The 26,327-nt window shown below is 46.0% G+C and overlaps 2 protein-coding genes across 2 annotated transcripts in view; both read right to left on the bottom strand.

Annotated features, from left to right (window-relative positions):
• GNB1 (G protein subunit beta 1) overlaps nt 1-6,775 on the bottom strand; it is a 54,669-nt gene extending 47,894 nt beyond the window's left edge. The window contains exon 1 of the mRNA XM_055261831.2: nt 6,420-6,775. The gene's annotated coding sequence lies outside the window, so the exon portion shown is untranslated. The remainder of the gene's footprint in view (nt 1-6,419) is intronic.
• Nucleotides 6,776-10,042: 3,267 nt separating this feature from the next.
• The window catches only part of LOC134735654 (short stature homeobox protein 2-like), a gene marked incomplete at its 5' end in the record, with an annotated part of 53,744 nt that continues 37,459 nt past the window's right edge, over nt 10,043-26,327 (bottom strand). The window contains one exon of the mRNA XM_063632092.1: nt 10,043-10,088. Coding sequence (XP_063488162.1) covers nt 10,046-10,088 — 43 coding nt within the window. The remainder of the gene's footprint in view (nt 10,089-26,327) is intronic.

Genomic DNA, 26,327 nt, shown 5'->3' with positions numbered 1-26,327 from the left:
AGTAGCTGGAATTACAGGCGCATGCTACCACGCTTGGCTAGTTTTTGTATTTTTAGTAGAGACGGGGTTTCACCACGTTGGCCAGGCTGGTAAGGAACTCCTGACCTCAGGTGATCCGCCCGCCTCGGCCTCCCAAATGCTGGGATTACAGGTATGAGCCATCATGCCCGGCCTAAAAATGTATTTTCTAAAATCAGATTTAAAAAAATTTTTGGAGATAAACTCAATGATCAGTACCATCTTTTTGTTATGTGGACACGCACCACAGATACCCTGTGCAGCAGTTTAGGCACAGCAGTGAACTGGCTGATGGGATGAGACAGGAGAGACGAGAAAACATGACCATCACATTCCCCATGGGCTGCAAGGGCACCAGGTACCAGGAAGAGCGAACTTAAGGGAAGCAAACAACCTTCTGGTTCCCATAAACAGCCTTCCCAGTGGCTCTTAGTTCATCTTTACCGTGAAGACAGTGAACGAAACAAGAACGAACAGTTACAAAGCATGATGCTTTTGTGTGTACAAAATGGACAAACCCCAATGCCAGGGCAAGCCATCTTTTTTCTTTTTCTTTTTTTTTTTTGAGATGGAGTTTTGCTCTTGTTGCTGAGTCTAGAGTGCAGTGGTACAGTGCTGGCTCACTGCAACCTCCACCTCCCGAGTTCAAGCGATTCTTTTGCCTCAGCCTCCCGAGTAGGTGGGACTACAGGCACGCGCCACCACACCCGGCTAATTTTTTGTATTTTTAGTAGAGACGGGGTTTCATCATGTTGGCCAGGCTGGTCTTGAACTCCTGACCTCAGGTGATCTGCCCACCTCGGCCTCCCAAAGCGCTGGGATTACAGGCCTGAGCCACTGTGCCCGGCCTGCCATCTTTTTTCTAGACACACCAGATGTTAATGGCGTTGTTTTTGGAGACAGAGAAACCGGTTATCAGCTTTTACTCTTCTCATTATTCTTCAAATATAGTTTGCTTACTAACCCCCCTACACACCAACACACACACACACACACACAAAGTTAACAGAGGCTAATCTGGGGTCCTAGAAGAAAGAAAAATATTTTTCTTTATACTTTTCAGTTTCAATAAAACAATTTTTTTTTTTTTTGAGACGGAGTATCGCTCTGTCGCCCAGGCTGGAGTGCACTGGTGTGATCTCAGCTCACTGCAAGCTCCGCCTCCCGGGTTCATGCCACTCTCCTGCCTCAGCCTCTCCGAGTAGCTGGGACTACCTGGCCCGCCACCACGCCCGGCTAATTTTTTATATTTGTAGTAGAGACGGTTTCACCGTGGTCTCGATCTCCTCACCTCGTGATCCACCCGCCTCGGCCTCCCAAAGTGCTGGGATTACAAGAGTGAGCCATCACACCCAGCCTTAATGTTACATTAAAAAAAAAATCTCTGTGAGATTCTCACACTGTTGCCCAGGGTAAAGTGAGCGGCATGATCATAGCTCACTGCAGTTCGAGCCATCCTTCTACCTTAGCCTCCAGAGTAGCCAGGACTACAAGCAGACTCCACCCATCACACCCAGCTATTTTTGAAATTTTTGGTAGAGACGAGGCCTTGCTATGTTGCCCGGGCTGGTCTCAAACTCTTGGCTTCAAGGGATCCTCCTGCCTAGGCCTCCCAAAGCTCTGACTCTAACCTAATGCGTGAGCCACCACACCCAGCCTAAAGTTAACTTTTTAAAGTTACTTGATGCAGCCAGGTGCAATGGCTCAAGCCTATAATCCCAGCACTTTGAGAGGCTGAGGCAGGTGGATCACCTGAGGTTAGGAGTTCGAGACCAGCCTGGCCAACATGGTGAAACCCCATTTCTACCAAAAAATACAACAATTAGCCAGGTGTGGTGATGTGTGCCTGTAATCCCAGATACTCAGGAGGCTGAGATGGGAGAACGGCTTGAACCCGGGAGGCGGAGGCTGCAGTGAGCGGAGATCGTGCCACTGCACTCCAGCCTGGGTGACAGAATGAGGCTCTATCTCAAAAAAAAAAAATTACTTGATACAATTAGCTGGGTATGGTGGAACGTGCTTGTAGTTCTACCTACTTGGGAGGCTGAGGTGGGAGGATGACTTGAGCCCAGGAGTTCAAGGCTGCAGTGAGCTATGATAGCACCACTGCACTCCAATCTGGGCAACAGAGCAAGATCCTGTCTCTAAATAGCTACTGGAAGAACTGTAACATATCGCTAAGAACAATAATGAAGACAGTAATAATTTGGGAAAATGCTTAGTATATACTAAGTGAAAAACTATAAATTTGCATATAGTTATTTTATTTTATTTTATTTTATTTTATTTTATTTTATTTTATTTTATTTTATTTTATTTGAGACTGAGTCTAGCTCTGAGGCCCAGGCTGGAGTGCAATGGCTCGATCTCGGCTCACTGCAACCTCCACCTCCTGAGTTCAAGCGATTCTCCTTCCTCAGCTTCCCAAGTAGCTGGGATTACAGGCATGCACCACCACACCTGGCTAATTTTTTGTATTTTTAGTAGAGACAGGGTTTCGCCATGTTGGCCAGGCTGGTCTTGAACTCCTGACCTCAAGTGATCTGCCTGCCTTGGCCTCCCAAAGTGCTGGGATTACACGCACCCCGTCACATGTAGTAATTTTAGCTGCTTTATTATAATTAAAATAGGTGTGGGCATGGTGGCTCATGCCTATAGTCCCAGCACTTTGGGAGGCTGAGGCTGGAAGATGGCTTGAGCCCAGGACTTCAAGACCAGGCTGGGCAACAACATGGCAAAAACCTGGTCTCTATTAAAAATGCAAAAAATTAGCTGGTGCAGTGGCACACGCCTGTAGTCCAGCTACTTGGGAGGCTGAAGTGGGAGAATCCACCTGAGCCTGGGAAACTGACGCTACAGTGAGCTGTGACTGCTCCACTACACTCCAGCCTGGGCAAATGGAGTGAGACCTTGTCTCAAAAAAAAAGAAAGAAAAATATACTCACTTTAAAGAAAGATAGTTAAGAAGACTAATAGCATTTTTGTTATAATTATTAGTCATGTTTTTCTACTAAACTTAATATTGATGCAGCTTCCTTTGAAAATTAAAAAATAAATGTAAATTTTAAAAGTCTTACTTACATTTAATTGCTTTTGTTTTTCTCTTCACTATCCTTAGTCCACAAAAACCTTCTAGAACACCCACCATCAGGTTTACCTGGCCTGGGCTCCTCTCCTCCAGTGCCAATGTCACGGCTAAGCTCTGGCTGTGCTGACTCCAAGAACTTGCCCGTCTAATCCACTAAGACAGGGTCTGCTGAGGTCTCATGTCTATTCTTCCTGATGACCCATATCTGCCATTGGCTTTTATTTAGAATTTCAGTTTTGGAAATCCTTTTCAGAGAGATTTAAATAACTTAAAAGCAAGTAGGTGAAGGGATCTGCCCCTACTTTAGAACATCTTTGTGAGTCAAGTGTTAGCATGATTTTTAAAGTCAGAATATTTCATATTTGCAATGCAACGTGCTCCATGTAGTGCCTCTACCCTTTATGGCAATGCAGCAGCCCAGGCCTCTCATCCAGACCTCTGAGAGTCTAGGAGGGGCACCTCAGCGGTGCCCTCAGGACCCCATATTACACAGTCACTGATAACGACATTCAGGGTGCAAGTTTGCCAATGACAAAATAGGGTATAGATATTGAAAAATAATTTCAAGTTCTGGTTCTGCAACATACAAAGAATAATGTTTTCACTAAATTGTTTTTTACTCTGTTCTGCTTAATTCAAAATGGGAATGGTGTTATCTACATCACAGGGCTAAAATGAAAATTAAATCAGACAACCAATCTGAAAGTGCTCTGACAGTCTTAAAGTGATTAAACTATGATGTGTACCTCTGACTAACAATCTCAAGGACAACAGGCACCATGGTCACCAAAGTGCACACATGTGGTTCCACCACCAAGCAGCAACAGGGCAGTCCTGAGTCACTTGGTCACCAGACAGCTGCACAACCCTGAGCCTCCTGTGCAGCACTGGATGGCTGCATCTCTGGATGGTTTGGACAACTTCCGAAGTCCAAACCGGCCCCAGTGAGGCCCCAGTGTCTTACACAGGGGCAGGAAATTTGCAAACTTGACCAACCACACAAGGATCACAGCTCACCTCCAAGACGAAGCAGCATTTTGAGAGAGAGGAGTTTGCATGGGGAATTTAAACCAATTTCACTCACTTTTCCATTTTTCTTTCATTCCCAAGTCCAGGTCAATCTCCCAAAATTAAGACTGTGGGAATTCAAAGGGCAACGGAAAGTCCTCAGGCCCTGCTTCCCTTACGCACCGCTCCTAACAATACTGTGAGGAATAAAGGGAACAGGGCACCACCACAACTGATAAAGGACACGACCACTAACGCAGCTGCAGATCAACGCAGGCGCGGACCCTCCCTCCAACACGACAGGCACTGTAGAGCCTCAGCACGGTGCTGAGCAGCATGAACCAGGCTGGACTCTAGTTTGAGGGAGACAGATGACTAACAGGTAAACCACGTGGAGTTACAGAGGCTGGGAGCGTACACCGGCACTGAACGGGTGAAGCGTGCCAGAGAGGGCAGGGAGGATGCTGCTTTGCATGGCTGTTAGACATGACCTTGCTAATGGGCCAGCATTTGAGCAGCAGGCAGATGGGCAAAAATAACACAACTGCTCTTGTTTGAGGTGCTATTTTTTGCAATGGTAACAATTTTAAAAATCTTACTTTTAGGATTTTGCCTGTGCCTATAAAGTAATCTTAACAAAAAAGTGAATGTGACCAAAGCTCTAGAACTAGAAGACAGGCAAACATGTTCAATGACCCCACAGAGGCAATGGTGCTACACAGTGGCCTGGGAAACACTCCAGGACAGACGACCAGACAGGTCGGTTAGTCTGTCTTTAACAAATAAACTTCAAGGGAAAAAGGAGAGAAAGCAAGCAATGGAGGGAGGATTTCTGGACTAAGTTAAGAGACTCCCTAGAATCATCTTCATATCCCAGTCACAAGTGAGCTCACTCACCCACCAGACGCTGGCAACTGGGGGAATAGCAGGAACTATGGTGTGCGGTCACAAAGCCCTCAGAAGGCGATTCTCCAGGGAGGGGGTCTAACAGCCAGGGGTGAGCCAGTGAGGCACAGCTGCTAAGAGCTTACCTCCGACCCTTGGAACTCTGAAATCCCAGGAAGTGGCTACTGACTCTCCCAAAGCCTTATTATTTCTCATGCATCACAAAAAACATCTGATTTCCCATTTTGCTCTCCCTTTTCTAACCCTGTTAGCCTATGGCCTCTTTTTGCTTTTAGGGTGGAGCACAAAATCTAGCACATACTAGGACAATTGGAAATCATTCAATAGATACACATCTTCAAACGTGTTGAGGCCAAACAGGAAGTCCCACTTTGATCATTTCAAAGCCAAACTTTACATGTAACTGATGGAGTCTCATGAAATGAATGGCATCCATCCAGAAGGCAGATCTACCAGGGAAAGGTGGTGGGAAACTGACAATCATGCAGCGCACACAACAGAGGAGGCTAAACTCCAAGCACCTTTTTTTTTTTTTTTTTGAGATGGAGTCTCGCTCTGTCGCCCAGGCTGGAGTGCAGTGGCGCGATCTCGGCTCACTGCAAGCTCCGCCTCCTGGGTTCACGCCATTCTCCTGCCTCAGCCTCCCGAGTAGCTGGAACTACAGGCGCCTGCCACTACGCCCTGCTATTTTTTTATATTTTTATTAGAGACGGGGTTTCACCATGTTGGCCAGGATGGTCTTGATTTCCTGACCTCATGATCCGCCTGCCTCGGCCTCCCAAAGTGTTGGGATTACAGGCGTGAGCCACTGCATCCGGCCTCCAAGCACCTTTTATGAGGGGCCTGGAAATCCTCAGGTTTGGGGAAAGACTGCTGTGTGCCATGCCATCTGCACTCCAGTATATAAAAATAATCTTTGTTTTTACATTTACTACTGCAAACTACAATGAATACTATTTGCTTTCCCAACACCAAATTGGCGTTGGGGGTTAGAATTCTGTTCCTAGAAAAACTTCTGTGTTTTTATTGGCATTTGCAGGTCCAGCCCACTTAAGCAGAACCAATGATGTATGACAGCCCTGGCTGGAAGCAGAGTGACGCTTCATGGCAGGAAAGTTGGAAGCCCCAGGTTCTAACCCAGACTCTATCTCTTCTCACCAGGTGGCCTCCAGTAGGTTTCCTAACTTCTCTCTGCCTACATTTTTTTGTCTGAAAGTGGGGACAGTAATAGTCCCCACAGCTCATGCTATGACAATTCCATCAGAATCCATGCAAGGCCCTTAGAACCATGACTGACACAGTAAATGCTTACTAAATATGACTTGCTATGAAAGCAGGTATAAAACTGTTGCCCTGAAAAAATTTTAAGTAATGGCCAGAAAACTACCTCCTGCCTCACCTGCCACACTTTTCATCCAGTCAGTGAAGTAGGCCCTTTTGCAGAAATAAAAAATATGGGTAGCAGTGGCAACCAGTTTTAACAGTGGAGTTAATCAAATAGATGGGATACTTTGAAATCTGTGCATGTTGTTACATGTGCAAGTCTTTATGAGAACATCTGCTTTCACTTCTCTTGGGCAGACTCCTGGAGTGGAATGGCTGGATCGTACTACAGGTGTGTGTTGAACATTCCAAGAAAATGCCAGGCCAGGTGCAGTGGCGCATGACTATAATCTGAGCACTTTCCGAGGCAAGGCAGGAGGATCACTTGAGCCCACGAATTGAAGACCAGCCTGGGCAACATACTGAGACCCCCGTCTCTACAAGAATTAAAAAAAGAAAAAAAAAAAAGATTAGCCAGGCGTGGTAGTGCATGCCTATAGTCCCAACTACTCAGGAAGCTGAGGCCAGAGATCACTTGAGCCCAGGAGGTCATGGATGCAGTGAGCTATGATCACACCATTGTACTTCAGCCTAAGAGGCAGAGTGAGACCGTATTTCAAAAAAACAAACGCAGAAAACAAACAAAAAAAACAACTCTTTTCAAAATGGTTATGCTGGGTCATATTCCCAACATCCTATCAGCAATGTGGAGAGTCCCAGCTCCTCACACCCCAACAACGTTGGGTATCACAGCCATTCAAATGGGGGCTTTGGCTGTGGTTTTAATCTGCATCTCGCTGATGGCTAAACTTTTGAGGTACTTAATTGCTGTCTATACATTTTCTGGTAAAGTGTTTGTTCAAGTCACTTGCCTCTTTTTTATTGGGTTACCTGTTTTCTCAATATTGCTTTTTGTTTTTTTTTTTTTGACACAGGGTCTCACTCTGTTGTCCAGGCTGGACTACAGTGGTGTGATCACGACTCACTGTAGCCTGAACATCCCGGGCTCAAGTGATCCTCCCACCTCAGCCTCCCAAGTAGCTGGTGCTACAGACACACAACACGATGCCTGGCTAAATTTTTTTTTTTTCGGAGACAGAGTCTCGCTTTATCACCCAGGCTGGAGTGCAGTTGCACAACCTGGACTCACTGCAACCTCCACCTCCCAGGTTCAAGTGATTCTCGTGCCTCAGTCTCTCAAGTGGCTGGGATTATAGGCATAAACCACTACACCTAGCTAATTTTTGTATTTTTAGTAGAGATGGGGTTTCGCCATGTCAGCCAGGTTGTTCTCGAACTCCCAACCTCAGGTGATCTATCTGCCTGCCTGGGCCTCCCAAAGTGCTGGGATTACAGGTGTGAGCCACCACGCACAGCTGCTAAGTTGTTTTTTGTTTTTTTTTGTTTTTTTTTTTTTTTGAAGAGACAAGTCTCACTTTATTGCCCAGGATGGTATCGAACGACTGGCTTCAAGCAATCCTCCTCCCAAAGTGCTGAGATTACAGGTGTGAGCCATAGTACCCAGCCAAAATTGAGTTTTGAGAGTTCTTTACCTATTCTGGATACAAGTCATCTAAAACACATTTGCTAGTATTTTCTGCCAGACTATGGTTTGTCTTTTGTTCTCTGTTTTCTAAGGAGCAGAAGTTTTAAATTTTGAACAAATTCAATTTATAAATGTTTTCTTTTATGCATTGTATCTTTGATCTCACATCTAAAAACTGCTTAATTCAAAATCTCATTTTTTCTAATTTTAGGTTTTATATTTAGGTATATGATCCATTGAGTTAATTTTTTTTTTTTTTTTTTTTTTTCAGACAAAGTCTCGCTCTGTCACCCAGGCTGGAGTGCAGTGGCGTCATCTTGGCTCACTGCAAGCTCCGCCTCCCAGGTTCACGGCATTCTCCTGCCTCGGCCTCCCGAGTAGCTGGGACTTGAGGTGCCTGTCACCACGCCCAGCTAATTTTTTGTATTTTTAGTAGAGACGGAGTTTCACCGTGTTAGCCAGGACGGTCTCGATCTCTTGACCTCGTGATCTGCCTGCCTTGGCCTCCCAAAGTGCTGGGACTACAGGCGTGAGCCACCACGCCCGGCCTTTTTTTTTCTTTTTGACATGGAGTCTCACTCGGTCGCCAGGCTGGAGTAAAATGGCGCAATCTCAGCTCACTGCAACCTCTGCCTACTGGGTTCAAGCGATTCCCCTGCCTCAGCCTCCTGAGTAGCTGGACTACAGGGGTGTGCCACCACACGTGGCTAATTTTTTTTTTTTTTTGTATTTTAGTAGAGACAGGGTTTCATCATGTTGGCTAGGATGGTCTCGATCTCCAGACCTGGTGATCTGCCCACCTTGGCCTCCCAAAATGCTGGGATTACAGGTGAGCCACCTTGCCTGGACTGAGTTAATTTCTGTACATGATGTCAAGTTCTCCTTTTGCATAAGAATATCCAATTGAATAACTGGGCGTGGTGGCTCACGCCTGTAATCCCACAGCTTTGGGAGGCCAAGGCGGGTGGATCACCTGAGGTCAGGAGTTCGAGACCAGCCTGACCAACATGGTGAAACTCCGTCTCTATTAAAAATACAAAAATTAGCTGGGCATGGTGGTGAGCGCCTGTAATCCCAGCTACTTGGGAGGCTGAGACAGGAGAATGGCTTGAACCTGGGAGAGGGAGGTTGCAGAGAGCTGAGACTGCGCCACTGCACTTCAGTCTGGGCAACAGGGCAAGACTCTGTCTCAAAAGAAAAAAAAGAATACCCAATTGTTCCAGCCCCTAATTGTTATTCAATTTAATTTTGCTTTTTAATTTAATATTATTTCAAACTTCAAAGAGTTGCAAAGAAACTGTGTACCCTCACCTAGGCTCACTAACTACGAACATGGCTTCATTATTCCCACTTTATACAAACAAAAAGGATTTTTTGTTTTGTTTTGTTGTTTTTCCTGAATCATGTTCACCTTACTTTTTTCTTTTTTTTTTTTTTTTTTTTGAGACAGAGTCTCGCTCTGTCCCACAGGCTGGAGTGCAGTGGCGCAATCTCGGCTCACTGCAAGCTCCGCCTCCTGGGTTCACGTCATTCTCCTGACTCAGCCTCCAGAGTAGCTGGGACTACAGGCGCCTGCCACCACGCCCAGCTAATTTTTTGTATTTTTAGTAGAGACAGGGTTTCACCGTGTTAGCCAGGATGGTCTCGATCTCCTGACCTCGTGATCCACCTGACTTGACCTCCCAAAGTGCTGGGATTACAGGCGTCCGACACCGCGCCCAGCCATATATTGGTATTTCGACTAAGATTTGATTTGAAAAAAGGGCTCTCCTGCTTTCTAACGAAAAAAGCTAGCAATGTATCGCTCTCATTCAGAAGGTAAATCCTCATCACTGGGACACTAAATGGAAGCTTTTTTTGAGGATCAAATTGTTTTGAAAACCAACTTTGGCTTAAAAGAGATAGAAAAAAACTGTAACAAAAACCAGGGTATTGACCAGGCATGCTGGCATATGTCTATAGCCTCACCTACTCAGGAGGCTGAGGTGAGAGAACCCCTTGACCCCAGGAGTTAGAATCCAGTCTGAGCAACATGGCAAAACACTGTCTCTTTAAAAAACCAACCCACCAGCTATTTATAAAAACAAACTCTGAAGAAATTTATATATTGTCTTTCTAAAACTGATGAGGATCAAATATATCAAAATTACCTTAATTCAGAAGGGCTTCTGGTCTGGTCTCCAATACATGTAAACTTGTCTGAAACAAACAGAAAAGGCTGTATTTGTATTGCACTCAGGTTGTGAATAAAATATTCTATTTTGCTAGTAGCTATATTTTATGCAACAGCACATAAATTTGACCCTTCCCTATTACTATTTCTCCCCCAAAATTGCTTTATTTAGCACTACTGTCATATTTTGTTTTTCAGCGTGGGAACAAAATAAGAAATCAGATCTCCATTTCTTTAAGAATCCTTAGAAATGCCCCAGGGAAAATACCTTGAATTAAACTGAAAAGTATGGGGATAGAGGTTAGAATCCTATTACTAGAAAAATTACAGTAACAATTTGAAAACTAATGCAGGCCGGGCCCAGTGGGTAACCCCTGTAATCCCAGCACTTTGAGAAGCTGAGGCAGGCAAATCACCTGAGGTCAGGAATTGGAGACCAGCATGGCCAACATGGTGAAACCCCATCTCCACTAAAGATACAAAAAAAAAAAAAAAATTAGCCAGGCATGGTGTCACAAGCCTGTAATCCCAGTTACTTGGGAGGCTTAGACAGGAGAATTGCTTGAACCCTAGAGGCAGAGGTTGCAGTGAACCGAGATCATTCCACTGCATTCCAGCCTAGGCGACAGAGCAAGACTCTGTCTCAAAACAAAAACACAAAACAGGCTGGGCACAGTGGCTCACACCTGTAATCCCAACACTTTGGGAGGCTGAGGCGGGCGCATCACCTGAGGTCAAGAGTTCGAGACCAGTCTGGTCAACGTGGCGAAACCCGTTTCTACTAAAAATTAAAAAAATTAGCCAGGCGTGATGGCAGGCACCTGTAATACCAGCTACTTGGGAAGCAGAGGCAGGAGAATCGCTTGAACCCAGAAGGTGGAGGTTGCAGTGAGCGGAGATCACGCCACTACCCTCCAGCCTGGGTAACAGAGCAAGACCCCATCTCAAAAAGAAAAAAAAAAAAAGCTAGGTACGGTGGCTCCCGCCTGTAATCCCAGCACTTTGGGAGGCCAAGGTGGGCGGATCACAAGGTAAAGAGTTCGAGACCAGCCTGGCCAATATGGTGAAACCTCATCTCTACTAAAAATACAAAAAAATTCGCCGAGCATAGTGGCGGGCACCTGTAGTCCCAGCTACTCAGGAGGCTGAGGCAGGAGAATTGCTTGAACACGGGAGGTGGAGATTGCAGTGAGCCAAGATTGTGCCGCTGCACTCCAGCCTGGGCGACACTGCAAGACTCTGTCTCAAAACACACACACATACACACACACACACACAACACTAATACAATTCAACAAATTCTGAAGATTAATTTAATCCAGACTTTGCCTGTTTGGCATGACAGTGGAGAGCATTTCATCTGAATACCAAGGAAGCCACTAAATAACTACTTTGTGAGTCCTGGCAAGTCTATGTTGGGACACTTCCAATCCCTCCCTCTGTCCCTCTCCTGCTGACACGGTCCCATCCAGTGCCTGGCCCTGGTGCCCAGGAAGGTGGCTTGAATGGTGAGAGAGATCACAAGAGAGGTTTCTGACTCCTCTTGACATACTTCTGGTGGAATGAAAATATGTCCAATTCTAGATTTCTTCTGATTTCAGAACTTTTTTTATTTTTGAGACAGCAGTCTCGCTCTGTCACCAGGCTGGAGTGCAGTGGCATGATCTCAGTTCACTGCAACCTCCGACTCACTGGTTCCAGTGATTCTCCTGCCTCAGCCTCGAGTAGCTGTGATTATAGGCACATGCCACCACGCCCAGCCAACTTTTGTATTTTTAGTAGAGACGGGTTTTCACCATGTTGGTCAGTATGGTCTCGATCTCCTGACCTCATGATCCACCCACCTCGGCCTCCCAAAGTGCTGGGATTACAGGCACAAGCCACTGTGCATGGCCACATTTATTAATTTTTTGAGACAGATTCTCACTCTGTCACCCTGGCTGGAGTGCAGTGGCATGATCTTGGCTCACTGCAACCTCTGCCTCCCAGGTTCCAGCGATTCTCCTGCCTGAGCCTCCTGAGTAGCTAGGATTACAGGCACGCGCCATGCCCGGCTAATATTTTATTATTTATTAGTAGAGATGGGGTTTCACTGCGTTGGCCAGGCTGGTCTCGAACTCCTGACCTCACGTAATCCGCCTGTTTCAGCCTCCGAAAGTGTTGGGATTACAGGCCCGAGCCACTGAGCCTGGCCTGATTTCAGAACATTTAAAGATGCTTTTGTAATCACTCCCTCAAATTAAACTATGTGAAAAGACCACTTGTGGAGGTTTCACAGGTCACCACCTGCCTATTAATTCAGTGTCTTGTGAGTCTGCAAACTCACATGCAGACATCTAGTCTGGAGTCCGGAGATGAATCAACAAACTGAAATATCTCCCAGTTGAACTGTGAATTCTAATTCATTTACTTAAAGTAGTTTCGTTTTGCAATTATGCTGCTTATGTACAAGCAAGCACGTACTTTTCTGGCAGTAAAAGTGAGTGTGGAAGGAAAACAGTTTGGCAGTTCCTCAAAAACTTAAACACAGAATTACCCCATAACCCAGCAATTCTACTCCTAGGTATATTCCCAAAAGAACTGAAAGCAGGGACTCAATGCACGTACACATTATGTTCTTAGCAGCAGTACTCAGTAGCCAGAAGAAGGCGGAGACAGCCCAAATATCCACTGAGCATGAATGGATGAATAAAATGTGGTCTATCCAAACAATGGAGTATTATTCAGCTATAAAGATAAAGGAGGCCGAGTGTGGTGGCTCACGCCTGTAATCCCAGCACTTTGGGAAGGTGAGGTGGGTGGATCACCTGAGGTCAGGAGTTCAAGACCAACCTGGCCACCCCGTCTCTACTAAAAGTACAAAAATTGCCGGGCGTGGTGGCTCATGCCTGTAATCCTAGCACTTTGGGAGGCCAAGGCTGGCGGATCATGAGGTCAGCAGATTGAGACCATACTGGCTAACACAGTGAAACCCCATCTCTACTAAAAATACAAAAAATTAGCCGGGCATGGTGGTGGGCGTCTGTAGTCGCAGCTACTCTGGAGGCTGAGGCAGAAGAATGCCATGAACTCGGGAGGTGGAGCTTGCAGTGAGCCGAGGTCGCTTCCCCGCACTCCAGCCTGGGCGGGGTGACAGAGCAAGACTCCATCTGGCCGGGCGCGGTGGCTCACGCTTGTAATCTCAGCACTTTGGGAGGCCGAGGCGGGCGGATCACAAGGTCAGGAGATCGAGACCACGCTGAAACCCCGTCTCTACTAAAAATACAAAAAAAAAAAAATTAGCCGGGCGAGGTGGCGGGCGCCTGTAGTCCCAGCTACTCAGGAGGCTGAGGCAGGAGAATGGCGTGAACCCGGGAGGCGGAGCTTGCAGTGAGCCGAGATTGAGCCACTGCACTCCAGCCTGGGCGACAGAGCGAGACTCCGTCTCAAAAAAAAAAAAAAAAAAAGTCCTGGTCCTGTCTCTGCTAGAACACAGACAAACCTCACAAATATGCTAAGTGACAGATGCCATACACAAAAAGCCACATATATACAACCCCATTTATGTGAAATATCCAGAACACCCAAATCCAAAGAGACAGAATGCGGTGGTTGCCAGGGGCTGCATGTGTGTGCGTGTGCATGCACATGTGTGTGCAGTGGACAATTATTTAACGAGTACAGGGTTTCCTTTTGGGGTGATGAAAATGTCATGGAATTAGGTAGAGACGGTGGTTGCAACACACTGTAAATGTACTAAATGGCACCGAATCATTCACTTTAAAATGGTTTAATTTTATGTTATGTGAATTTCACCTCAGAAAAAAACGTTGGGTGTGAAAGTTAGGGCACACAGGAGTAAACAGTGAATAATGCAAACTACCCCAGACTTCATGAAGCAAAGCCTCACTCCGGGGCAAGGTCCTATGAGCACACCTGAAAGGTGCCACCAAATCAAGCTTCAAAGCATGGGTCTCAACCTCAGCACAATGAACATTTTAGGCAGGGGGTGTGTCCCCAGGGGTGTGTGTGTGTGTGTGTGTGTCCCCAGTAGGATATTTGGCAGCATGCCAGTAGCGCTCCTTTCCCCAGCTGTAACAGCCACCTGGCGTCCTGAGGGGCAATACTGACCCCAGTTGAGAACTCTTTAACTGTCACAATTATCTCAACCACTAAATATAAATCTTTTCAAGTACTTTCCAGATCAAGGGACAGGTAGGAAGAGAAATACTACTAAAAAAAAATTACACATATTCTGCTCTATTTTATCATTATTAATTATTTTTTTGAGACAGGGTCACCCTCTGTCAGCCGGTCTGGAGTACGGTGGCACAATCACGGCTCACTGCAGCTTCGACTTCCTGGGCTAAGGTGATCCTCCTGCCTCAGCCTCCTGAGTAGCTGGGACCACAGGTGTGCGCCACCATGCCCAGCTAATTAAAAAAAAAAAATTATTTGTAGACATGGGGTCTTGCCATACTGTGCAGGCTGGTCTTGAACTCCTGGGCTCAAATGATCCTTGCAGGTCGGCCTTCCACAGTGCTGGGACTGCAGGCATGCGGCACCGCACCCAGCTGCTCTATTTTAATGCCTAGATTGCCCTGTGGCTCAAATCATGACTCAAGATTGGAGTAGGGGCTAAAAGTGCTATCAAATCACCTTAGCCTGGACTCACATGGAGAGTTGTCTGGACCCATTTCTGGCTAAAAACAAGATAACCCAAATGTATGCTCTTTTTCTGACTATCCAGCTCATAGAACCCCACACTTAAGGACAGGACTACTGGTCCCACAATAATGTAACCCTAAACCAGTAGCGCTACCCTTAAAGAACATCAGGAGCTGGGCTCACACCTGTAATCCCAGTGCTTTGGGAAGCCGAGGCGGGTGGATCACCTGAGGTCATGAGTTCGAGACCAGCCTGGCCAACATGGTGAAACCCTCTCTATTAAAAATACAAAAATTACTGGCCGGGTGCGGTGGCTCAAGCCTGTAATCTCAGCACTTTGAGAGGCCGAGGCGGGCGGATCACAAGGTCAGGAGATCGAGACCATCCCGGCTAACTCGATGAAACCCCGTCTCTACTAAAAATACAAAAAATTAGCCGGGCGTGGTGGCGGGTGCCTGTAGTCCCAGCTACTCGAGAGGATGAGGCAGAAGAATGGCGTGACTTCGGGAGGCGGAACTTGCAGTGAGCTGAGATCACGCCACTGCACTCCAGCCTGGGTGACAGAGTGAGACTCCATCTCAAAAAAAATAAATAAATAAATTTAAAAAATAAAAAAATTAGCTGGGCACGGTGGCATGCACCTGTAGTCCCAGCTACTCGAGAGTCTGAGGCAGGAGAATCACTTGATCCTGAGAGGGAGAGGTTGCAGTGAGCCAAGATTGCATCACTGCACTCCAGGCTTGGTGGCAGAATGAGACTCCGTTTCCAAAAAAAAAAAAAAAAAAAAAAAAAAAAGATTAGGCACTTTTTCAAGGCTCTTGATAAAATCAACTGACTCTATAAAGCTAATTTAGCAATATTAAATATTAATATGACTTCTTTGTACATATATCTGAGTACTTATACTTTTATTTCAGCATTTTTCAAAATCTAGAAACTGAATCCTTGAGACGTACCTAGAGAATTTCTCTACAAGCTGCATTAATATTTCTAATCAAGTAAAGGTATACTTGTGGGGGACAATTTCTTCTCTATCAACATAATCCTAAGATAGGAAGCACACATAAGTGCACCACTGGTTATCTACAATTCTGAGATCCCCAAACCAGAATAGGACACACGGGCATTAGGCAGCCTTTCTCACATTCAGGGTGAGCAGTCTTATGTTTACTACAAACTTTGGAGTATCTGATTAAAGCCTTGCTGTAAGTGTGGTGCACATGTAATATACATACCACTGCATCTTTCTCAACCCTGAAAAAGTCTGAATTCTGGAACACATCCAGCCCCAAGAGTTTTGCATAAAGGCCTAGGGGCTTGTAAGAAACTACTGTAAACTCCCTTCCGAATAATTCTTTAATTCAAAAACACACTGAACAACTAGAATGTGAAATAATACTGAACTTAATGACAACTCTGTATCATAATCTTCAACTATATATGATTATACTAATAAGCAGGATAAAAACAAACTAGAAATGCCTTCTTTCAAACAAAAATTAGAGTTCAGTATCAATAAAAAGATGACAATACCTGTAAAACACAACCAACCAAAAAAAGGTCTAAAGACATCACGTTAATTTAGAGTACTCTAACTGTACAAACATGGGGGTATATTCTAAGGACAAAGAGAGTTCTGAAATTTAAGCGCCATATTGGTGGCATAATAATGCTTAAAATAGGCCGGGTATGGTGGCTCACGCCTGTAATCCCAGCACTTTGGGAGGCTGAGGCGGGCGGATCCCAAGGTCAGGAGATGGAGACCATCCTGACTAACAGGGTGAAACCTCATCTCTACTAAAAATACAAAAAATTAGCCGGATGTGGTGGCGGGCGCCTGTAGTCCCAGCTACTCAGGAGGCTGAGGCAGGAGAATGGCATGAACCCAGGAGGCGGAGCTTGCAGTTAGCTGAGATCGTGCCACTGCACTCCAGCCTGGGTGACAGTGCGAGACTCTGTCTCAAAAAATTAATGATAAAATAAAATAAAAATAATAATAATGCTTAAAATATTAATATGGATATGTATGCCAGAGCGAAATAAGCGAAGATATGGTTGTTATTTGGGGAGCAAGGTTCACACTGGAGGAGGGAGGCACAACACGGACTATCTGAAAGCAAGGAAAACTAAAAAGAACATATCAAAAACACACCAGCTTGAAGGAAGTCTGCTGGCCAAATTTAGGACAATCTGAGGGTCAACATGACGAACAATGGTAATGGAATATACCTTACTGGATCTAAAAAAAGAACACACAAGCACATGATCACATATAAATAAAAGAGAAAAAAAAAAAGGAAAAGCAAAGCTCTTCTTTACAGAGGAATGCCAATACACATAGAAAGAGTAAGATTTAGCTGGGCGCAGTGGCTCATGTCTGTAATCTCAGCAGTTTGGGAGGCCAAGGCAGGCGGATCACCCAAGCTCAGGAGTTCGAAACCAGCCAGGCCAACATGGTGAAACTCAATCTCTGTTAAAAATACAAAAATCAGCCAGGCGTGGTGGCTGGCACCTGTAATCTCAGCTACTCGGGAGGCTGAGGCAGGCGAATTGCTTGAACCCAGGAGACGGAGGTTGCAGTGAGCAGAGATCATGCCACTGCACTCCAGGCTGGGAGACAAAGTGAGACTCCATCTCAAAATCAATCAATAAGAGTCTCACTGTCACCCAAGTGGGTGACAGCCTTGAACAGCTCACTGCAGCCTTGAACTCCTGGGCACAGCCATCCTCTTGCCTCAGCCCCCTAAGTAGCAAGGATTCGGGCATGTGCCACACTGCATGTGACTAAATTTTTTGTTTCTTTATGGAGAGAGGGTCTCACTATGTGACCCAGGCTGGTCTTGAACTCCTGGTCTCAAGCAATCCTCCTCCCTTGGCCTCCCAAAGTGCTCGGATTATAGGTATGAGCCACTGGTTCTAGCTGAAAGTGAAGGACTTAAAGCTAGAGAATTTAATGCCAGCAAAGGGTGGCTTGATCAGTTTAGAAAGAGGGTTGGCTTAAAAAATGTTAAGATAACAGGAGGAGCAGTTTCTGCCAACCAAGAGGCACCAGGGTTCCCAGATGCCATGAAGAAAATCATTGAGGAAAAGAAAATCTTCCTGAATAGGTTTTTAACGAAGACAAAAGTGCCCTATTCTGGAAAAAACTGCCACAAAGGACACTTATTAGTAAGGAAGAAAAGTGAGACCCAGCAGTGAAGGCAGGCAGGGACAGGCCAACTCTACTGCTTTGTGCAAATGCAGCCGGGTTTATGATCAGGACTGCTCTTATCTATAAAGCTGGTAACCCCTGAACCTTGAAGGGGATGAGATAAACACCAGTTGCCAGTCTCTTAGTTGTGGAACAAGACTGGGACAACAAAATCCCTTTTTCTGGATTGGTTCCATCGATGTTCTTTGCCTGCAGTCAGGAAGTACACTTTGCTAGTAAGGGATTGCCTTTTAAAGTTCTTTAGATATTGGACAATGCCCCTGGCCACTCAGAACCCCGTGAGTTCAATACTGATAGCAATAAAGTGGTCTACTTGCCCCCAAACACAGCACCTCTCCTTCAGCCTCTAGATTAGGGGGTCATAAGGACCTTTAAGGCTCATAACACACAGTACTCTACGGAAAGAATTGTCAATGCTATATAAGAGAATCCCAATAGACAGAACATCGTGTAAGTCTGGAAGGATTATCCCGCTGAAGATGCCAAGGTTGTTACAGAAAAAGCTGTGAAGGCCATGAAACCTGAAACAATCAATTCCTGCTGGAGAGGATGATGTCCAGATGCTGCGCCTGACCTCATAGGATTTATGAGAGCCAGTCGAGGAAATCATGCAAAGACTGTGCATATGCTTTTAAAAGGGTAGGGGGGTGGGTAAGGACTTCAACATGTGGATCTTAGAGAAATCCAAGAGCTATTAGACACTACACCAGAGGAATTAACAGAAGACACCTTGACAGATGTCAGTACTTCCAAAGTGGTGCCAAACGATGAGGTAGAAACAGTGCCAAAAACACGTGGACACTGGGCAATCTGGCAGAAGGTCCCCATTCCCCAAGACTGCACTTGACTTCTTTAGGACACAGACCTTTCATGGCACAGGAACTAAAACTAAAGCATACAATAGAAGGTTGCTATCATACAGAAACTTTTTTAGAGAAAAAAAGTTTTGAATATTTCTTCTGCCCCATTTTCTTCCTAGGGCTCCAATTATCTGTATATTAGACAGTTTGCTATTGTCTCACAACTACTAAACACTTTTTTTTTTTGTTTGAGATGGAGTCTCGCTCTGTACATTGGCTGAAGTACAATGGCACAATCTCGGCTCACTGCAATCCCTCCCCATGTTCAAGCGATTGTCCTGCCTCAGCCTGAGTAGCTGGGATTACAGGCGCCCACCACCACACCCAGCTAATTTTTTTTTTTTTTTTTTTCAGATGGAGTTTCTCTCTTGTTGCCCAGGCTGGAGTGCAATGGCGGGATCTTGGCTCACCACAACCTCTGCCTCCCAGGTTCAAGCAATTCTCCTGCCTCAGCCTATCGAGTAGCTGGGATTCCAGGCATGCGCCATCACACCCCGCTAATTTTTTTTTTTTTAGTAGAGATGGTGTTTCTTCATGTTGATCAGGCTGGTCTCGAACTCCCGACCTCAGGTGATCCGCCCACCTCGGCCTCCCCAATGTGCTGGGATTACAGGTGTGAGCCACCGCACCCAGCCTAAATGCTATTTTTGTTCTGGTTTATTTTTTTCTGCTTGTTTCATTTTGGATTTCTATTGACCTATCTTCATTTTCACTGATTCTTTCCTATCTGCTGACAAACTCACTGAAAAAATTATTCATCTATGATGTTTTTAAAGAATCTCTAACATTTCAATTTAACTTTTTCTAGAGTTTCTGCCTCCTGAAATTCTCGATCTTTTCACAAATAATGCATGCTGTACACCTTTCTCAAACTCAATCTTTTACCAAATCCATCACAGTCATTTGAAGTCTCTGGCAGTTCCAATACCTGGGTCATCTCTGAGTTGGCTTCCATTTATTTCTCTCTTAACAAGAAATCGCTTTTTTGTGTATCTCATAATTTTTTTATTGAATATTAGACAATATTCAATAAACCCAGAATTGGGTACACCTTTTTGTCTGAGCCACTAGTGTGTGGGGATGAGGGGTTAATTCAATCTAGTCTTTAGTTGGGTTTGGATTTTATAATCCTCAGGGAAGGCTGCCTTAAACTTTGTGGCACCATGTATTTTTCTCAAAAAAATACTGGCCGGCCAGACGCAGTGGCTCACACTTGTAATCCCAGCACTTTGGGAGGCCAAAGTGGGCGGATCACAAGGTCAGGAGTTTGAGACCAGCCTGACCAAGATGGTGAAACCCCGTCTCTACTAGAAATACAAAAATTAGCAGGGCGCTGGGTGCGGTGGCTCACGCCTGTAATTCTCAGCACTCTGGGAGGCCGAGATGCACGGATCACCTGAGGTAGGGAGTTTGATTTGAAACCATCCTGACCAACATGGAGAAACCACGTCTCTACTAAAAATACAAAATTAGGCCAGGCACGGTGGCTCACGCCTGTAATCCCAGCACTTTGGGAGGCCGAGGCGGGCAGATCATGAGGTCAGGAGATCGAGACTATCCTGGATAACATGGTGAAACCCCGTCTCTACTAAAAATACAAAAAAATAGCCAGGCGTGGTGGCGGGCACCTGTAGTCCCAGCTACTCGGGAGGCTGAGGCAGGAGAATGGAGTGAACCCGGGAGGTGGAGCTTGCAGTGAGCCGAGATCGTGCCACTGCACTCCAGTCTCTGGGCGACAGAGCAAGACTCCGTCTCAAAAAAAAAAATAAAATAAATAAAATAAAATAAATACAAACAAAAATACAACATTAGCCAGGCGTGGTGGTGCATGCCTGTAATCCCAGCTACTAGGGAGGATGAGGCAGGAGAATCACTTGAACCTGGGAGGTGGAGGTTGCAGTGAGCCGAGATTGTGCCATTGCACTCCAGCCTAGGCAACAAGAGCGAAACTCCATCTCAAAAAAAAAAAAAAAAACTTAGCAGGGCATGGTGGCACACATCTGTAATCCCAGCTACTCAGGAGGCTGAGGCAGGAGAATCGCTTGAACCCAGGAGGCAGAAGTTGTAGTGAGCCGAGATCATGCCACTGCACTCCAGCCTGGGCAACAAAGGAAGACTGTGTCTCAAAAATTAACTAATTAATTAAATTTAATTAAAAAAAATATTGGCCAAAGAGGAAACCTCACTACTCACACCTAGAGGAGGACAGAACAAAGGCAGAAAAGTGAGCCATACAACTTCTTCTGAAAGTTCAGCTTCACATGAAGATGCGAACAGTCTTGGAGGGTGCCATGAGAACAAGCCTTCACTTTATTTTGGCAGTAGAGTGAGTGAGTGTTAAACAGACATTCGGCCGGGCACAGTGGCTCACGCCTGCAATCCCAGCACTTTGGGAGGCTGAGGTGGGCGGATCACTTGAGGTCAGGAGTTTGAGACCAGCCTGACCAACACGAAGAAACCCCATGTCTACTAAAAATATGAAATCAGCCAGGCGTGGTGGCACATGCTTGTAATCCCAGCTACTTGGGAGGCTGAGGCAGGAGAAATGCTTGAACCCAGGAGGCGGAGATTGCAGTGAGCCAAGATAGCGCCATTGCACTCCAGCCTGGGCAACAAGAGCGAAACTCCATCTCAAAAAAATAAATAAAGAGACATTCACTTTACTGGAAAAAAAAAATCAACATATTGTGATTGAATATATAAAGAGATGCCAAACGTTACGAGCCAGGCATGGTGGCTCGTGCCTGTAATACCAGGGGGGATCACTTGAGGCCAGGAGTTTCAGACCAGCCTAGGCGACATAGCAAGATCCTGCCTCTCAAAATTTTTTGAGACGGCATCTTGCTCTGTCGCCCAGGCTGGAGTGCAGTGGCGCCATCTCGGCTCACTGCAAGCTCCGCCTCCCGGGTTCACACCATTCTCGTTTCTCAGCCTCCCAAGTAGCTGGGACTACAGGCACCCGCCACCATGCCTGGCTAATTTTTTTTGTATTTTTAGTAGAGACGGGTTTTCACCATGTTAGCCAGGATGGTCTCCATCTCCTGACCTCGTGACCCGCCCGCCTTGGTCTCCCAAAGTGCTAGGATTACAGGCTCCAGCCACCGTGCCCAGCCTCGAAGTATTTTTTTAAAAAATTGGCATGGTGGCGCATACCTGTAGTCCTAGCTACTCCAGAGGCTAAGACGGGAGGACTGGTTGAACCCAGGAGTTCAAGGCAGCAGCGAGCCACTGCACGTCAGCCTGGGCAACAGAGTGAGACTCTGTCTCTTAAGGAAAAAAAAAAAAAAGTGAATGTCTTGTGTGCCTTGCTATGTACACAGGTTCTCAGCCCCTAAGTGGAGTGCAACTTATGGGCCTACCCTACACTCAGGAGCCAGCAACAGCCCCTCATCCTGCTCTCACCAACCCAGCTCCACATCTGCCACACCCGATCATGCCCCCTTCTGAACCCTCAACTGGTTCTTTTGTGGTTCTTCTCCCAAGTCGAGGATCCACTCCTTAATCCCTTTCCCTGAATGTACCCCAGTTCCTAGAAAGCTCTACGCACTGCAGCGCTCTGAGGGCTCAATCCTTTCAGATTCCACCAGTGTAAAGCAAGCCTCAGCACCCCTTTCCTTTCCAAACCCGCTGGCAGTCCCTCCCAACTCTCCTGCAGCACAGACTCAAGCCTCCGTTCCATCCCTTTCCCCTCCTGCCCCTGTGCTCCACTCCCACTGCTTCAGCCTCTTGATGGCTCACCATCTTTGCCTGGCCCGTTACTAATCTGCGTCTCTATCCCACCTCTTTTCCACTTCAATCCACCTTAACAGCACTGCCTGATTTATCTTTCTGAAGGACAGCTCTGACATGCGACTCCTCCGCTCAAAAGTCTTCAAATACTCCTCCTACGGAAAAAAATCAAACTTTTTAGCCTGGCCTAATTTAAAGCTCTTACCGACTGTATTCCCAGGTACTCCTCCCCAGGGAGTCAAGTAAGCCTAGAAAGGGCCAAACGCATGGGCACAAACACCCCAGACGACTTTGGTGGTCTCTGCTGATCTCTGACCACTAGTTTCTTAAAGAGAAATCCTAGAAACATGAACATATTTTTGCCTCAAAGAATGAGAGCCAATTTTTAAAGGTAAAATATCTCCCCACCAAGCAAGAAAAAAAGACATGCTTCCAAAACTTAGCTTATTTCCTGCAAAAACTACAAAATATAGAAAGTACCCTGAGTTGGAAATGTTTTTATAACCCATATTCTAAATCATCTGTGATTTAGAAAGAGAACTGGAAACAGGAATAATAGAAACTATGTCTTCAGGCTATTTAGAATGACACAGTGCTCTGTAAACCTCAGCTAACGTCTAGGTTTGTTATGTGGTCACTGTGAGAAAAGCATTTTGTGAGCCTACTCTGGTGCCAGGCACCAGTTTAGGTCAGAGTAAAGTAAGCACAAATATTTACTTGGAGTCTGAGTACATATATAGCCGTATTATATAACAACATGAAAATAGGAGATAAAAGTTTCAATTGTTGATAAAACATTTAACAATAAAGTGGCCTCAATATCGGGGTTAGTATTTGTATGGCTTCATTCATTCACTCAACAACGACCTGCCCATCTCCAATCATGTGCCAGGCACCACAGCTCAGGGGAGTCCGCAGGAAACAAGACACGGCACTTGCTGTTCCAGAACTTGCTTGTTGGTCGAGGAAGGCATTAAGCGAACGGTGCAAGTCTTTATTTTGATACATCAACTGCTATCCATTGCTAAGGAAACATAAAACTACGTAAGAAGGGGAAACAGGTGAGATGGGGGAGGTCTCTCTTAGAAGGTGGCCAGAGAAGGCCACTCTGGTGTGGGGAAATCTGAGCGGGGTCCCAAGGAGAGGGTGAACAGGTATAAAGAGTCCCTGAGATTCTGACTTATTCCTACTAGTCAAGATTTCTTACCTGCTGAAACACTGACAAAGCCTGCCACTTCTACCTCTGAATATGAGAGACAAATTAACTTTATTGTCTCCATCCTGGAATGTTCAGTCCAACTGCTATCCTTCTCTTAAACTCTGACAGTACAAAAGCTCAGTCATAAAAAAAAAGGTAGAGGAAGGGGATCACAATGAAGCAGCAGAAACACAGCAAGAGGGACTCACTACAAAACCTGTTTTAAGGAAGACAGATACATCTCCTGTTAGTCCCAGACATTCCTACCTAAGTAAGCTTTTAAACTGGGCGCATTGACTCATGCCTGTAATCCCAACTATTAGCGAGGCTGAGGAAGGAGGATTGCCTAAGCCCAGGAGTTGGAGGCCAGACTGGATAATATAGTAAGACGTCATGTCTTAAAAAAATTAAAAAGTGCAGTGGCTCACACCTGTAATCCCAGCACTTTGGGAGGCCGAGGCAGACGGATCACCTGAAGCCAGGAGTTCAAGATCAGCCTGGCCAACATGGTGAAACCCCGTCTCTACTAAAAATACATCCGGGCGTGGTGGCTCACGCCTGTAATCCCAGCACTTTGGGAGTCCAAGGCAGGTGGATCACGAGGTCGGGAGTTCAAGACCAGCCTGGCCAAGATGGTAAAACCCCGTCTCTACTAAAAATACAAAAATTAGCTGGGTGCAGTGGCAGTCACCTGTAATCCCAGCTACTTGGGAGGCTGAGGCAGGAGAATCGCTTGAACCCTGGAGGCAAAGGTTACAGTGGGCCGAGATCACTCCACTGCACTCCAGCCTGGGCAACAGGGCAAGATCCTATCTCAAAAAAAAAAAAAAAAAATAGCTGAGTGTGGTGGTGGGCGCCTGTAATCCCAGTTACTTGGGAGGCTGACAAGAGAATCACTTGAACCGGGGAGGTGGAGGCTGCAGTGAGGTGAGATCGCCCCCACTGCACTCCAGCCTGGGCGACACAGCAAGACTCTGTCCAAAAAAAAAAAAAAAAAAAAAGAAAAGAAAAGAAGAAAGAAAGAACCCAAATTCCATCCAAGTTAACCAGCAATGACTTAAAAAGCAAGCAAAACAATAACTCCCGGCCAGGCACGGTGGCTCACGCCTGCAATCCCAGCACTTTGGGAGGCTGAGGCAGGCGGATCACGAGGTCAGGAGAGCGAGACCATTCTGGCTAACATAGTGAAACCCCGTCTCTACTAAGAATACAAAAAAATTAGCCGGGCGAGGTGGCGGGCGCTTGTAGTCCCAGCTACTCCAGAGGCTGAGGTGGGAGAATGGCGTGAACCCTAGGGGGCGGAGCCTGCAGTGAGCCGAAATCCCACCACTGCACTCCAGCCTGGACGACAGCGAGACTCCGTCTCCAAAAAAAAAATAATAAAAAAATAACTCCCATAAAAGGAAAAAACACTAAGCCACTGTTTTCCAGTGAGTGTTTTCCATCAGAGTAACCTGGGGAAAAAGAGACACCTGGTGTTTGCTTCCTTGGCTATTTCAAGGAGGAGACAATATACTGTCTACAGAACTAGATGCTATGACCTTCTTAACCTAAGAGTGAAGTTGACAGCACTGATCTGGGGAAGATGATAAGCGGGGAGCTCAGGGCAGGGCCCTTTACCTTTTCACCACTGTGTTCTCAGGACTCATGGCGTAAAGCAGCCTCCCAAATTTTTTTAATCAATGGACTTTCTTCTTCTTCTCCTTTTTTAAGAGATGGGGATCTTGCTCTGTGACCCAGGCTAGAGTGCAGTGGTACCATCATAGCTCACTGCAGCCTCAAATTCCTGGGCTCAAGCATCCTCCTATCTCAATCTCCTGAGCAGCTGGGACTAAAGGCATGTGCCATCACGCCTGGCTAACTTTTATATTTTCAGAGATGGGTCTGGTCTCGCTACATTGCCCAGGCTGTTTTCAAACTCTCAGCCTCAAGTGATCCTCCTGCCACAACCTCCTGAATAGGGCTTTCTTTTTTTAAATTAGACATGGGGTCTTGCTATGTTGCCCAGGCAGATCTTCAACTCCTGGGCTCAAGCGATCCTCCCACCTTGGTCTCCCAAAGTGCTGGGATTACAGGCATAAGCCACTGCACTGGGCTGGAATTTCTTTCTTTCTTAAGACAGTCTCGCTCTGTCGCCAGGCTGGAGTGCAGGGGCGTGATCTCAGCTCACTGCAACCTCCACCTTCTGGGTTCAGGTGATGCTCCTGCCTCAGCCTCCCGAGTAGCTGGGACTACAGGCACGCGCCAGGACGCCCAGCTAACCTTTGTATTTTCAGAAGAGACGGGGTTTCACCATGTTGGCCAGGATAGTCTCCATCTCTTCACCTTGTGATCCGCCCGCCTTGGCCTCCCAAAGTGCTGGGATTACAGGCATGAGCCACTGCGCTTGGCCTAGAATTTCTTAATGTTCCTCTCTCCCCCTCCACAATCCCACCTAATGTAGCAATTAACAGTTTGGTGATATGTTGGGACAACCAAGAATGTTAATTTCTGACAACAGTTGATATTTCATTTAAAATCAAAAATATTATTAATTCAGAAGGCCCAAGAAAAAGGCTCTTGTACTGTTCACTCTTCTGAGGGAAGTATCCTACAAAACAGTAATACAGTAAAGACATTC

This window comes from Symphalangus syndactylus, chromosome 22, assembly GCF_028878055.3.
Source record: "Symphalangus syndactylus isolate Jambi chromosome 22, NHGRI_mSymSyn1-v2.1_pri, whole genome shotgun sequence".
NCBI classification, from domain to species: domain Eukaryota; kingdom Metazoa; phylum Chordata; class Mammalia; order Primates; family Hylobatidae; genus Symphalangus; species Symphalangus syndactylus.
Note: the sequence above shows the minus strand (reverse complement) of the source record. Positions and strands in the feature narration are given on the sequence as shown.